This window comes from Theobroma cacao, chromosome 1, assembly GCF_053813885.1.
Source record: "Theobroma cacao isolate CCN51 chromosome 1, ASM5381388v1, whole genome shotgun sequence".
NCBI lineage: Eukaryota > Viridiplantae > Streptophyta > Magnoliopsida > Malvales > Malvaceae > Theobroma > Theobroma cacao.
Window position 1 is genome coordinate 4,013,402 of NC_142639.1, and position 15,309 is coordinate 4,028,710.

Here is a 15,309-nt window from a genome sequence, read left to right on the forward strand (position 1 = left end):
GTAGATTTCAGCTACTAAGATTGGAAACACAAACAGATATCTACCGATCAACCTGTTCTGAAACTTATTAAACAGCCATTTAAAGGCTCATACTTCATAATGCCATAATACGTGTACTGTTCAAAGTGATGCCATTTCATATGAATAAGCAAATCTTAGAACACAAAGCCACAAGCATATATCATTGATAAAAGTTTTAGTGCAGCAACAAAGTCAAGCTACTTCAACAAAGCAAAGCAGCACCTCAAGTAAGATAACTAGAATCATGTCCAACTATTATGAAAGCATAGTAACACCAGGCATCACTCAAGAAAAGCAGACTGAAGGACCAGAAATACACATTCAATTCTTAGTACTCATCTCCCTCATCACCATCTTCACCCTCAGCAGACTCAGCACCAACCTCCTCGTAATCCTTCTCCAAGGCAGCAAGATCCTCACGGGCTTCAGAGAACTCACCTTCCTCCATGCCCTCACCAACATACCAGTGCACAAATGCCCTCTTTGCATACATGAGGTCAAACTTGTGGTCAATACGAGAGAATACTTCTGCAACACTGGTGGAGTTGGAGATCATACACACAGCTCTCTGCACCTTAGCAAGATCACCACCCGGAACAACAGTTGGAGGCTGGTAGTTAATGCCACACTTGAATCCAGTTGGGCACCAGTCAACAAATTGGATGGTGCGCTTAGTTTTGATGGTCGCCACAGCAGCATTGACATCCTTAGGCACCACATCACCTCTGTACATTAAGCAGCAAGCCATGTACTTGCCATGGCGAGGATCACACTTGGCCATCATCGATGAGGGCTCAAATGTACTGTTGGTGATCTCTGCGACAGACAGCTGCTCATGGTAGGCCTTCTCAGCTGAGATGACAGGAGCATAAGAAGAAAGCATGAAGTGAATCCTGGGGTATGGCACAAGGTTGGTCTGAAATTCAGTTACATCCACATTTAAGGCACCATCGAACCTCAAGGAGGCAGTCAGTGATGATATCACCTAAATCATCAATCGAAAGAAGATTAGTCCATATTACATGATAAGACAAAGTAGATATTCAACAGACTAGACAACAAAATATACCTGAGAAACAAGGCGGTTAAGGTTGGTGTAAGTAGGACGCTCAATGTCAAGAGAGCGCCTGCATATATCATATATGGCTTCATTATCAAGTAACACAGCAACATCTGTATGTTCCAGAAGGGAATGGGTAGAGAGGACACTGTTATAGGGCTCAACAACAGAGGTTGAAACCTGGGGTGAGGGATACACAGTGAACCCAAGCTTGGACTTCTTGCCATAGTCCACTGAGAGACGTTCCAGCAGAAGGGAACCGAGTCCTGAACCAGTACCCCCACCAACAGCATTAAAAACAAGGAACCCTTGTAGACCAGTACAATTGTCAGCAAGCTTGCGGATGCGGTCCAAGCAAAGATCAACAATCTCTTTCCCAACTGAGATAAAAAGAAGCCAGTTTAAGCAATCAACATTTCAAGCAGCAAGAATAATAGAGAAATGAAGAGGACAAGAATTATTACTGGTATAATGGCCACGAGCAAAATTGTTAGCTGCATCTTCCTTGCCACTAATGAGCTGTTCAGGGTGGAAGAGTTGGCGGTATGTTCCGGTCCTAACCTCATCAATGACAGTGGGCTCAAGATCTACAAACACTGCACGAGGGACGTGCTTTCCAGAACCAGTTTCACTGAAGAAGGTGTTGAAAGCATCATCTCCTCCACCAACGGTTGTATCACTTGGCATCTGGCCATCAGGCTATACAAAGACAAAATATAAGTTTTAGAAATCTTATAGAAGCTGGAAAATAGCAAGAGTGTCTGTAACCAACAAAGGAGTGGCGAGCTCATAAACTATTTCAATAAATTCATCATCGTACAGTTAGGATTAGCTCTTCAAAACCCACAAAACAATTATAGCAAGTGTTAAAGCGGTTGGTTCTAATGTTTTAGAGGACAAATTCATCACCCAAATTCGACACCATGGCAATAAGCGAAAAACAAATCACAGTGTGGCTTAAAAATTAAAGCAACAAGCAAATCTGCCAGAAGAGAAAAGCCAAAAATGCATAACCAGACTGTTAGTAATTGAAACAATTTCTTTCAGGGAAATGCTAGATCTTTTGAAAATGAAATAGGATAAAATAAACTTTAAGATCCAACTCGTAAAGATTAATGGATTGAAAATCGCATGTTAATTAACCTTTCATTTGCATTCAGTTGATGATGCGACGTTATTTCACAGATTAGCACAAATCATGAAATGCGATATAAACTATAATTATTTTTGTAGATCAATCTAAAAAAGAATAAATCAAACGAAATTCAATACTGAATCAACAATAATCGGCAATTATATCGGATAAGCATGAAAATCCAACATAAAAATGTGCATCTAGCCCTAAAACTTTAGCATTTTACCAAAATGAATTCAAAATTGAAACTATCAATCTACACAACAAATTATCAAGCAAAGAGATAGAAAATTCACCTGAATGCCGTGCTCAAGACAGTAAAGTTCCCAGCAGGCATTGCCGACCTGAATACCGGCCTGGCCGATGTGGATCGAAATGCACTCCCTCATTTTCTCTGAGAAAACAGAAAAATCAACCGAGAAAAGGAAATGAAAGAAAATGGTATCGATAATGAACGAGAAAGAGAACGACGTTTATTAAGACGCCTTTCCTTGGAAATTTTTTGCTTCTGCAATGCGAAAATGCGATGGAGGATTTGATTTCCTTGGTTCCGTTTATATAGGTGGCGAGGATGTAAAAATGCCAAAATGGAGATGATTTTACCGTGGTTAGATTGACCTGCCAGTGGAGATTTCTTATTGGCCAGGGTTAACCACCTTAAGATTAACTGCGGGTATGGTCCCTTTTTAGCGGGATATTCGATAACGGCACCATTTGAAAATTCTTGCAGGAAACGACGTCGGTTCATCTATGTAGCAGTAGCATATAGATTTTAGAGGTTTTTTGACCAAATAGAAATGCTTAACATAACAAACTTGTAACTTTCCCCCTCTTGTATAAAGGAATAGTAAAATAAATCTATAATTTAGGCAAACAAATATAAAAAATAATTTTAAAAAAAGGTCCGAAAAAAGTAGGCCAATTACATCAACAGGGCAAATGTTGCTGTGATGTGGTTGACAATTTAGACACCCTTGGGTTGTAAGCCAAGCATTCATGATGTGATCCACAAGCGGATACCTGCCATCTCCAATTAATAAGAGTATCACTGTAGCAGAATGCAAGTTATGCGACTTGCAATGCTTTCTTTTTGGTGCAGTCTTTCGATCAAAGAAGCATCAACTTTTAGCTTGATCAAATAGGAAAGAAATTATGTTCTGCTTCTTGATCAGATAAGCTGTCATATCTCAAATTTATGTACGTTATCAATTGATATTTACCTTTTTGAAGAAATGGTATGTTACCACTTAAACATAGATTGAAAGGTAGATGGGAGATTGGTACTTCATTTTCGCCTGTAAATGCTATTTACAGAAATGGTGAAATTTCTTGGAAGCAGAAAGCAAAGCAACACATTCTATATATTTTCTCATAAATTAAAAATATACATAAACCAACTACTCAAAATACAAGAACTAAACCACAACTACTTTGGCACAATTGCACTAAAAGGGAAAATGTGCCATGTCTCAAAGTCATAGAGCAGGCAATGCCCAAACCTTTGGTTCATCAGCTTGGACGAACCGCTTTGTGGTCCTTTAGCAATTCAACTACCTTCCTCATAGAAGGTCTGTTAATGGGAAATGCCGAAGTACATTTGAGAGCCACGTTCAAAACTTTCTCAATCTCCTTCAAATCAGATGCAGATGGGTTCATCCTTGGATCAACAATCTGGGGTAGGTTTCGACAGCAATTCCAGCCATCCTCGATTCCTTCTTCAGGAGATGATGATAAGGTAGCCCCAGTGACCCACTTCACCAGGTCCTTGTTCTCACCAAATGAAGGGTCGTTTGGCCTTTTGCCAGTAATCAATTCCAGCAGCACCACCCCGAAACTGTAAACATCACTCTTTTCCGTGACTTTTAGCGTGTAAGCATATTCTGCAATGAGCAATCATATCAACAGCAAGTACTGGTAAACCAGTTGGCATCAGAGATGGCATGTCTTTCTTTTTTTTTGAAAGTCATTAGAAGGTTTCATTAAGAAACAAGGGGGAGAGAAATTCTCCTATACAAAAGCAGACCCTGAACAGGACCAAACCACAGATATTGGGAGATATGCCCATTGACTATCAGGTATACCTCCCAATATCCTATGGCACAGCATTCCAAACCAGTATCAACCTCTCCAGAACAAGGAACAGACACAAGAAGAACCCAAAGTCCTGCCCAAGTCCTCACTCCTGTAACCACAAAAAACATACAGGAGAAGAAACAGTATCCTATACACATGTACAAAAACCACCCAGCTACCCAACCCACAACCTGCACCAAAGGTTTAAGCAAGAGAGCCATACAAAACCACATTCTGTACACGTAAAACATCTGTAAAACATCACAGATGGCATGTCTTTCAAGAACAAATAAAGAAATTTACAAGTAGGAGACAAGGGAATTTCCAAATCCAAGTCTACTATACTATTTAGTAGTACTATCACTTAAAAAAAATCCAATCAAACTATATCAAAATCCAAGCATAGTCACAATTTACATACGTTTAAAGTTGCATTTGTGTGGCATTATGACCTCAAACTTTAAAGTAATCTTTATTTAATAATTAGATCATGTGATTAATAAATTGTTATCTTTATATAATATATTTCAATTATTATTATTAATGTTATGGTTCTTTTGAGAATTTTAAACAAAATTATATTTAATTTTTAGGTAATATCAAATATGATAATTTTTAATCTCCAATAATTAATAATTATAAACCAAACATAATAATTTTAAGATGATTAAACCACCATGATAATTTCAAATTGATACCTAACCTTACGTAAAAAAATATTATGGGGCCAAAGTTTAGCTTCCAAAATCAACAAATACCAAACCCATCAAAGCCTTAACAGTAGCATAATAATACAAAAAGTTCGGTGCCCTATCACAATTTTAGCAACATCTAAGAATTCTACAACGGTAAAACATGACAAATCAAGCATAAAAATAGTCTAGTACTAGAAAGTAAAAGGAAGAAATAAGAACTGTCTGACCTGGAGCGATATAACCATGGGTCCCAGCGACTCGAGACATGGCCCCATCACCGTCCCCAACCTCAATCTGCAACGTTTTGGCCAACCCGAAATCCGCCACGCGTGGCTTCATCTCCTCGTCCAACAGTATATTGTTACTCTTCACATCCCGATGCACGATAGCAGGCAGGCAATCATGGTGCAAATAGGCCAGCCCCTGAGCCGCGCCGATTGCAATCGTGAACCGCTTGGGCCAATCCACTAAACCTGCGAACATGTCTCCATGCAACACGTCACCCAAACTCCCATTCCCCATGTACTCGTAAACCAAAATCCTAAACTCTTCTCCACTGCAACACATAAGCAATTTTACGATGTTGCCATGTCGGATCCGACCCAATGTCTCGGTTTCGGATTTAAAAACCGCATCTGTCTCAGGTTTAACTCCCCATAGCCTCTTAACCGCCACGACTTGACCTGTTTTAAGCTTAGCTTTGTAAACCCGACCCGACCCACCTGTTCCGATGATATTCTCGTCTTTCAGAAACGGGAATATTTCCTCTTCACTAAACCCGACTCGTTGGAATGCGGTGACTTGATACGGGCGTCGGGTTTTTCTTCCGAACTTTACCCGGCTTCTGAAAATCCATATCATCGACCCAATAAGAAGGAGAAAGCATATTGCTAAAATACCCACAACGTAATAGGTAGCGGGTCTAGATCTCGGGCATGGAGGAAGCGGTTTCAAATTCGGGCTACAAAGACCCGTATTACCCAATAAACCCGAGATGAAAAACACATTATTGAAACCCGAAGGCACTTTCCCATTCAACTTATTATCCGAAAGGTTAAATTGGTTCAGCCTCAACTTGGTTAAATCCTCTGGGATTTTACCGCTCAGTAAATTACCGGACAAATCTAGGTAAGTTAAAACCGGTAATTTACCGAGGTCGGGTGGAATTTCACCAGTGAATCGGTTTCTCGCCAGGTTCAATTCGGTCAACTCAGTCCACGAATTCTCTGAACTTGGAATCTCCCCTGTTAACTCATTATCTTGCAAATCAAGCTTTTGCAACTTCAAGTCCGTGATACAAAAGGGCAGTTCACCGGAGAATCTATTATGGCTCATATTAATTTCTGTAACATTCTCCAACCGACAAATTTCTTCTGGAATGTCACCGGAGAAATTATTACCAGAAATTCGAAGACTGGTTAACTGACGAACGGCTGAGATTGAAGGAGAAATCGAACCTTCAAAATGATTGTTTTGTAATTCAAGAAATTGAAATGAAGGATGACCCCAAAACTTTGCCGGCACGTTACCAGAAAAAGCATTATCAGCCATCCGAACATAATTCAACGTTTTACATTCACCGTACGATTCCGGTATGTTGCCCGACAACAGATTCTTGAAAACGACAATGCGTTTAAGCTTCATTTTATAACAAAGAAACGGCGGTAACGTCCCGGTAAAATCATTTGTAGAAACATCAAAATCTTCTAAAGGAGAAAATTTACCGAGGTTGGGCGGTAACTTTCCGGTGAAGCTGTTGTTAAAGAGTTTTAACTGCACGAGATATTGATTCGAAGCTAAAACTTCAGGTATTTCTCCGGTGAAATAATTGTCGTTGAGATTCAAAGACTCGAGAGGCAATGCAGCGATTTTCTCTGGTAATTTGCCGGTGAGATTGTTCTGTGACACGTCGAATCGAAGCAGGGCTGTCAAATTTGCTAGACTCTCGGGGAGCTCACCGGATAATTGATTCTGGTAAAACTCAAGTTGCTCCAGATTTTTTAACATTGATAGACTTTCCGGAATTTTACCGCTCAAAAAATTACCCGATAAATCGAGAATCTGTAACGAAACGAGATTTCCAATGGAAACAGGAATTTCGCCGACGAGATTCGCATTCGTCAACCATAAAACTTCGAGTTTCGACATATTTCCAATCTCGTTCGGCAAAGGACTTTCTTTAAAAGGATTGTAACCGAGCTCGAAGTGAGTTAACTCACTGAGATTACCCAAAAACGAAGGAATGTTTCCATTGAGTAAATTCCCGCCAATTGAGAGAACTTTGAGAGACTGCATCCGTCCGAAGCTCAGGGGAATATCGCCGGTGAAGTTGTTGTTAGAAAGTTGGAGAATTTCCAAATTCTCGGACGAGAAATTCGGTAACTCGCCGGTGAATAAGTTGTCGGAGAGATTAATCTCTTGGAGACGAGAACATGGAGAGAGAACCTGAGAAGAAAGTGAACCGTTGAGGAAATTATCCGCAAGGTAGAGAGTTTGGAGGGTCCGAATCCGACAAAACCCGAACGGAAAGCCGCCTGAGATACCAAACCCTGAAAGATCAATTGAAATAACAGTTTGGTTTTGAATGTTGCAGGTAATGCCGGTCCAATTACACGGACTTGGATCGGGCGTCGAAAGAACCCAGTCATGAAGCTTTCCATTCGGGTCGTTGAGCTGAGAATCTTTGACCCGAGTCAAGATTTGGGAGTCTCCATGAAATGAGATCACTGAAGGGAGAATGAAAAAAGAGCACCAAATGAAGAAAAGGAAAGTTTTGAATTTTGGGTTTCTCATTTCAAAACATAAACACAGGAATGAGCATGGCTTTGTTAAGGGGTTTTGGGTTTTTAGGATTTTGTAAGAAAGTGAAAGACAGTAAAGGTTGGGGGGAAGGAAACAGTTGCATGACCATGGCGACGAAAAGGATGTAAAGTTTAAAGTGCGATTATAATTTTCTCAACAAGTTCGCATGGAAAGGAAAGGAAGGGGCAGAGTAAAATCTTTAAAGTTGGAAACTTCTACCCCTTTTCCGCTGTTTTTCTTTCTTTTCAGGTTTTATCTTTATGGAATGTCGCGAGGACATTGGTCGTTGCTGATTGTAATTAAAAGGGATTTTGTAGTTACAGGGAGGATTTTTGGAAAACAGGGGAACTGAAAAACGTGACTGCCCTTCGTTTTTTGCCCTTTTGGCAGTTTTGAGGAGGAGAAAGTGCCAATAGTTGGTGGTTTGGTTAAGTTGTTAAGTGCTTTTTTGAGTTGGAATTGGGAAGAATTAGATGCCCAAGATGAGTTGCCAAACAAGGAATGGATGCAAGACTAGTGTGATGTTAATCATAATTCGTTTTTTCTTGGTGCTCGGAAAGAGACAGGTTTTTATTGGAATCGATGGAAGATTTAATTTTCTTTAGTTAGGCAAGGCAAGAACTGGAGTGCTTGAAAGCGTTAAGTACTGGTTCATTGTTTTGAATTTTAGGCTAGATTTAAAGCCTTTTTTGGTTCTTTTTCATTCTTCTGCTGATAAATGGATGTGCCAAAACATTAGAGGAAATTTGAAGAATAATGGTGATAATTGGGAAAGGGTTGGTCTCAGTCAATTTAAGAGACTATTCAATCAGTGGCATTTGAGATGGTCTAAAATTGGGAAAAGTTGATTTAAAATTGGTTGGGAGATCTGATGCAGAAACATAGTGGGCTATTCTTTTTCCTTTCAAGGAAAATAAGATTATTAATCAATTAATAGTTGTGATTAACTCATGGAAAACAAAATTACATTCGTTTTATTTCAAATTATTTATAACAAAATTTTAAAACCATCATTACTTCTGGAATTATTAGGGTTGGAGGGGAATTTCGAGCTTTGGGTTATGATGATGGATTCTAAGAATCAACCCAAGTGAAGCAGAATTAAAATTTTACCATGTTCGGCACATTTCTGCAATCTATTCATCTACACTTGGATTCTAAACTTACATGGGGGACAAGTATCAAGCTTTTGTAAGAAGTGAGAAGTTTGACAAGTGAGAGAAACAGCTGCTAAAGTTAAATTTCCTAAGCAGCCATGAGCGTTTAAACATGCCCCAGAGAGCTCACCCGCGGCAGGTAGAACCTGACTTAATGTCAGTCCATTCTTATTCTCAAAGCCTTTGACAAAATAAGAAGAAAAATTAAAGATTTGCAGTCTCCCAGGGAGGCATATTAAACGCATTCTGATTTCATTTCCGGTTTTGGGGTGCATGGGGCCTTGATATGTGAGATTTGAAGATAATAAATTAAAGATCAAATTTAATTAAAGAAGGTTTCGGCTTGGGAAGTAGCAGTCGCCAGCAGGCTCTGCGTCGCCGTGAAGACTCAGTTGTTTGGACGAGAAGCTGTTGAAAATTATGCTTCCCGAGGCCCATGTGTTTAATACCAAATGAGGGGTGCCCTAGAAAGAAGAAGAATACAACTTATAATTATAAGCTAATTTATCATAACTCATCACGGATAGCTAATTTGTTCCTCGACTTGTTGATATGAAAGTTACTAGATACTTTCAAATATAAATAAGATAACAAAGTGTACTCGATTTGTTGAATCGTAAATGTAAAGTCTTATACATGTTTTATGGATTTAATCATTAAAAGAGACCTTGGCCACTTAAAAAGAAGTCAATAATGGAGTACTGTGGCTGCGTCATATGCACTAATAGCTTTTGTAGGTTATAACAGCCGCATTTCTCTTCTGTAAGCAGTTCCCCTTGTTAGAAAATTAGTAGAAGAAATTAGGTTTGAGGTGTGCTGTAACACATTTTTGAGTTGTTGTCTATGAAGATTTACATACAAAGACTCTTAAGGATACAATAAATCTTTTTTATAAAATGCTTTAAATGAATTCTAATATAAAAGTACATTTTTTTTATAAACAGTGAGAGATTGTGTCTGTTATCTTTCAACAGATGCATTTTTTTTATTTTCAATAGATGTGTCTGTTGAATTTCAACAGATGTATTTATAATTTTTAATAATTGTGTTTGTTGTAAATATTTATTTTTTATTTATATTTATTTTATTATTTTTTTAAGAATTATATTTATTTTTAAACAGTCATATTTAAATAATTATCTTCCAACAAATGTTACAAACTATTTAACACCCCTTTTCCACATAAAATTCAAAAGCGACAAAACTTGGTTGGTTGAGCTAACCCATCTGATTCTCAATTATCTACTCCAAAAGGTTTTTTAAAAAAAAATAAAAGAAACAAAGGCTAATCACGTGGTTAACAACCTTAATCCATATTAAATAGAGATTATATCAAAATGACAAATGGTTAACAAATGAAGCCAGTCAAAAACATACATTGGGTGTCAACTAATCCTAGGTCTTGAAGATTAAACAAATAAAGAAAAACTGATAAAATTCTAAGGATTTGAACTCCCCCCAGTCAAGCTAGTCAAAAAATCTAGTGTCTGGTGCGGTATGAATGCTTGATGCACCTTTTAACCCTTGATAACCAGAACTCGGCAGCCACTGTTTATCATTTTCGGGAAGTTAATGCTCCACGGTCTATCGCAAACACCCAACTCTACTGGTGAAGTGCACCGACACAGGTTGTTTTAGCTTTTAATTCTTGCAGATTGATCGATATGAATTTGAGTCTGCAAAACTTCCGTTCCTGAAACAGTAACATATTACAATTTTTAAGTCAAGGACCCTTGATCCTTTCTATTTGTATTTTTCTTTCTTTCTTTTTGGTTTTGTTGTATTGTCGTGATACAGTCTTGCATATGTGAATATTGACGTTGTGAGAAATTTGTATGGAATTCATGTATATATCCGCCTCTCAAAGTCAAACACAAACAAATCTCTAGTCGAAATCGAACCGAGAAAAACCAACTTTGGGTTTTTATTTAATTGGCTTATTGCTAGGAGACGTTAAAGTTCGTAGAATTGCCGTGGAACTAAAGTTAAGTGACGAGTAATTTACAATAATTAATTCTTTCGTTACATCATTTCATTCCAGAAGCTGCGTTTTGCATCGTATCCTTGCTGCTCTGGAAAGGGAAGGGGAAAGGATAAAACGTTGATCAGTTTCCCTGAATGTGACCCTCCAAATTAAATCGCCGTTGGCCTAGACCTTAGTGGTGCCGGATGCCTCAATAGCAGCCAGCTGGTTTATGTTGTTCCTAGCTAGGCTATAGTCATGGACAGGACCAAATGCTTCAAAACAACAAGATTTTTATGCCTAATTTGTTTTTATTTGAATAGTTTTTTATTTTGAAATATAATTTATGAATAAGAAGAAGGCATGGACTTGAATCAATTGCAAAGTCCAATAAGTTTATGAAGCGATAGCAACCCTAACATTCTGCTTCGATGGTTTGCTATTAGTTAACCTTGAAGCCAAGCATACTACATGCATTATGTGCCCTTATATTCATAAAAAAAATGGAAGAAAAATGTACATATATAATGGTATTCTTCATGAGAATTTGAAACCTTTTTTTTTTTTTTCCAACTAATTGTACTGATCTTAAGGTAGTGCATCTTCCGAATTCCCACTTAGAAAATGGTGCAACTATTACTTTGATAATATGAATAGTTATATGAAGTGGTAAACATATACTAGCCAGGTCTGGCTTTACCCTACATGCATAGTCTAATATTGCCGCATTTCTTGACTTGGTGATTTGCCAGGATTACTATCTGTACTAGTAAATTTTAATGTGTTACTATTTACTAACTTTTATATAAACATATTGCCAGCAAAATTCCACATGACAAGATTATTCAAGTAATTAAAGGGTTGGCCTCGGAAGCAGAAAAGTTAGTAATGTAGGTTTTTGGAACGAAATTAATTATTAGTTTAGTGCTTCACATGCTAACATTTTTGTCCTTGCTTTTCTCTATTTGCGCAGCCAACCAAGTTTTTTACTAGTGGTACTAAAAGAGACATAAAACATGTCCATGAAAACTGGCTACATCCAAGGACAGCAGAAATTTTTCAACGGGTGGTTTCAAAGTGTAAGAAAAAAAAATAATATTATCCCATGTATCAATGGCGTTTCAAAATATAGTATTTGTTCATTTAAGTAAAAATAAGTTAACTGGAAATTGATTCAATCATGAACATGCATCTTCCTGCCATCCAAGTCCAAGAATTGAAATTAAAAGATAATCCACATAATTTGCTCCCACATCTTCAACCATGGTGCATCTCATAAAACGATGAATGCAATGAGAGAGATATGGAAATAAGTTTTGGGAGAGTAAACATCTTTCTGCACCTTACTAGAAAATAGAAACCAATATATTGCTTATTTATGGAGCATATATACATATACCCCATATGTGTATTTGCACCAAGTTGTTCCAATAATCACTTTAGGTTTCCATAACTTTGATCTTCAGAATACTCTAAAAAGAACGAGCCTAATAAGAAAAGAGTGCTAAGACAGTAAACAGAACCAAAACCATTGAGATTAATGAAAGCAGTATCAAATAGACAAAGTAGGTGATTCAATGGAGTGCTGTTGAGTCTAAATGGTTTCCAGTTTCAGTACTCTTCTATTCCCTGCACATTCTAATAGTTGAATTTTGTGACATTCAGCAAGAAGTTAAACGGTATGCTTTCCTTTGCTTTTCTCTTCTTTCGTTTCCACTATGTTGGGCATTTAGCTGCTAGAATATCAGGTTAAATGCAATGTATATGAGACAAACAACATCCGGAGCCAAAGGCCATTGAATGCAGCGAGAAAAACAAGCAGCAGCAAAACATCAATCTTCACCCAAAGAAATAATTGAGGATACATATCACTTACAAGATACATTTAGATCTCAAAAATATATAGACAAACCCACATTTACAACCATGGATATGACATCAAAAAGCTTCAAAAGTAGGTCTCTTAGTGTCAACAAAAACTGCACTAGTTCAAAACTTTTGCCGGCTGGAGATAAGGAAAAAAAAATAGAACTACTCCCTTTTACTTTTTCCTCCTTGCCATAAAGAATATCTTTTTCTGCATGTCATACGAGAGAAAAAAACATGCAAAACTCAAGAATTTCTTTTTCTAAAATAAAAATCAGTGTAGGGGTGTATTACTTTGATCCCTAAAGATCTACCAGATTGATTAATTTTGTCAGAAAAATTATAGGAAGTTAAAAGTCGAAACCCTGCAAACTCAGGAAAGCAACTCTCAGTATAAACAACCAGATCAACAAATAATTTATGGAAAGAATGAAGTACTGTTTTCTAACTTCAGAGAGAGAACAAATGAAAAGTTTTTTAAGTGGTTAACCCAGAGTAGTCCAATTTATATCATGCCTTCAACATACAAAAAGCTACAGAAAGAAAAATGGGCAGTCCGGGAAAGAACTATCCTTAGTAATCGTCTAGAGGAAACATACAACCATGAATAATAATTAGAAGACAAACAGAAAATAGCTTGAAGAAGGAAAGGAAAACAGCCAAGAAAAAGAAAAGATCTGTTATATTTATATATATGTCTGAAAATAATTATACAATCTATTGAAAAATGGGAAGAAAATGCAACATCACCATCATCATTGTGCTCATAATAACATGAAAAAGCCAGATTCTCATGCAGATACATAGATAAGCAGATGGTTTCTTCATGTATGCTGCGAAAGGCTTGTTGCTAGCTCTTCCTTTTCTTGGAAAGTTAACGAAGATTTAACCAAAAGGAGTAATGGTATGATGAGAACAATCTAAAACTAAGCACAGAAAACCATAACTACTACAATTGCCTGGCTCCATCCTGTCTGCCTTTTTTCTATTCTATGAAGGAATGTTATTGTTGTACTGAGATAGACAAAGAGAGAGAGACTTTTACATTTGCACTCTTCAAGCTTAATGCTGTTTTCCCAATTATGACCTTTGGGTTTACATGGGAATGGATGGAGGGGCAGCACAGTCCTTGGAGGGCAATTTGGTCTCATCAATTCCCCATATAGAGAAATGGGTGGTTGAGAAAGATGAGAAGTGCTTGTCCTGTTGAGCCATTTCTGAAATTTTCCTTTCAGCCCCCAACCCCACCCAAAAGAATTTCCTTCCTTTCAATTCTCCCTCAAGAGAGAAAATTAGCCTTGAGCCTTTGAGATAGAGAGAGTGTAAGAGAGGAAAGAGAGATGGGGTTATAAAGAGGGACCCAGCATAAGAGAAGAAGAGGCAGAGGGAAGGGATTTTATGCATGCGAGGAATAAACTTTTTAAGGGGCAGAGGCCAAAGCCAAAGCAATTTTTTGTGTGTGTGTGTTGGCTTTAGGTGGCCGGTGAAAGAGCCCTTTCAACTTACCCTTTGGTCCGTTTTTCTGGTAAGACATAAAGAACGATCTCTTTCATTGTCTCATTCAATTTGCTAATTATTATTTTATAGGGTCACACTATACTGACCAACAAAGGCATGCAAATTTTTAGGTCAAGTTTTGTGTGACTCCAATGGGTTCATCAAAGCCTGTAGGTTCTCATTTCTTCCCATGGGTACTTGGATTGACTTGGGAATGCATAAATTATATGTGTTGTCCTTTTTAATTCCTAATAAGGCAACAACCAAAATCAATAGTCTTAACAAATAACACATAGAAAACATAATAATATTGACAATGACATTTGATTTGTATGGTGACTTAATCCAACTTGGAAGATAGTTCCATTTTGATCCTTACTTTTTAATTTTTTTTTCAATTTTTTTCTTAATTTAAATTGTGATTTTTTATTTTTTTGACCATGTAGACTAGCAACTAGCTAGTTAATAAGGAGAAAGCAAAGCAGAAATGACCTATCAAATAAGAAGCAATTAATTTGTCATGTTGCAGCATTAATCAACTGACGAAGAATTACCCAGCAAAGGGTTGAAAAGATGAGAAAAAGGCCTTTTGGGATGGGAAGATGAAAACCTGCCCAAAGCAATTTATAACTTCGTAAATGGTTTATACTATATTTTATTTCCTTGGATTCCAAGTAAAATGACAACAAATGTCTCAGTTTCATTATGATGTTCTTGCTTTCGTGCCTCCACAAAGATAACAAAAATTCTTTTAAACAAATGGTTATCTTAAAAAGGATTAATCCACAATCTTGCTTTGCATTATACATAGATTAATATGATTAAGATTGGATAAATAATGATTAGATTTCCACCGGGGGTACGGAAAGATTGGATAAAGGAAAAGCAATTATTAATTAACCCCTAATAATTAAATTTGTTAAAATAAAATATTATATTAAAATGTCCCAACATCAGGGCAGCCACCCTCTTTTGACAATGAGAGGGGATATTCAAGTGCTGTGCCTTAGACGTCAATGGTTCTCTACATTCAAAGGAAG

At 37.3% G+C, this 15,309-nt stretch overlaps 2 protein-coding genes across 2 annotated transcripts; both read right to left on the bottom strand.

The window, feature by feature from the left end:
• Window positions 1–114: 114 nt before the first annotated feature.
• Window positions 115–2,750, bottom strand: LOC18611369 (tubulin alpha-3 chain-like). Its single transcript, XM_018129971.2, has 4 exons — window positions 2,513–2,750; window positions 1,546–1,780; window positions 1,091–1,461; window positions 115–1,006 (listed from the first exon to the last, which is right to left on the bottom strand). Exons 1-4 carry the CDS (start codon window positions 2,603–2,605, stop codon window positions 350–352), a joined length of 1,356 nt encoding a protein of 451 aa, XP_017985460.1. The 5' UTR covers window positions 2,606–2,750; the 3' UTR covers window positions 115–349.
• Window positions 2,751–3,541: 791 nt separating this feature from the next.
• Window positions 3,542–7,910, bottom strand: HSL2 (HAESA-like 2). Its single transcript, XM_018126404.2, has 2 exons — window positions 5,212–7,910; window positions 3,542–4,096 (listed from the first exon to the last, which is right to left on the bottom strand). Exons 1-2 carry the CDS (start codon window positions 7,775–7,777, stop codon window positions 3,726–3,728), a joined length of 2,937 nt encoding a protein of 978 aa, XP_017981893.2. The 5' UTR covers window positions 7,778–7,910; the 3' UTR covers window positions 3,542–3,725.
• Between the last annotated feature and the right edge of the window lie 7,399 nt (window positions 7,911–15,309).

Coding starts and splice junctions, on each gene's coding strand:
- LOC18611369 (XM_018129971.2), bottom strand. CDS start 2,605: ATGAGGGAGTGCATTTCGATCCACATCGGCCAGGCCGGTATTCAGGTC. Junction 1,781..2,512: donor GTCTTGAGCACGGCATTCAG/GTGAATTTTCTA, acceptor GTCTTTGTATAG/CCTGATGGCCAGATGCCAAG. Junction 1,007..1,090: donor TTAACCGCCTTGTTTCTCAG/GTATATTTTGTT, acceptor TTGATGATTTAG/GTGATATCATCACTGACTGC.
- HSL2 (XM_018126404.2), bottom strand. CDS start 7,777: ATGAGAAACCCAAAATTCAAAACTTTCCTTTTCTTCATTTGGTGCTCT. Junction 4,097..5,211: donor CCATGGTTATATCGCTCCAG/GTCAGACAGTTC, acceptor TGCTCATTGCAG/AATATGCTTACACGCTAAAA.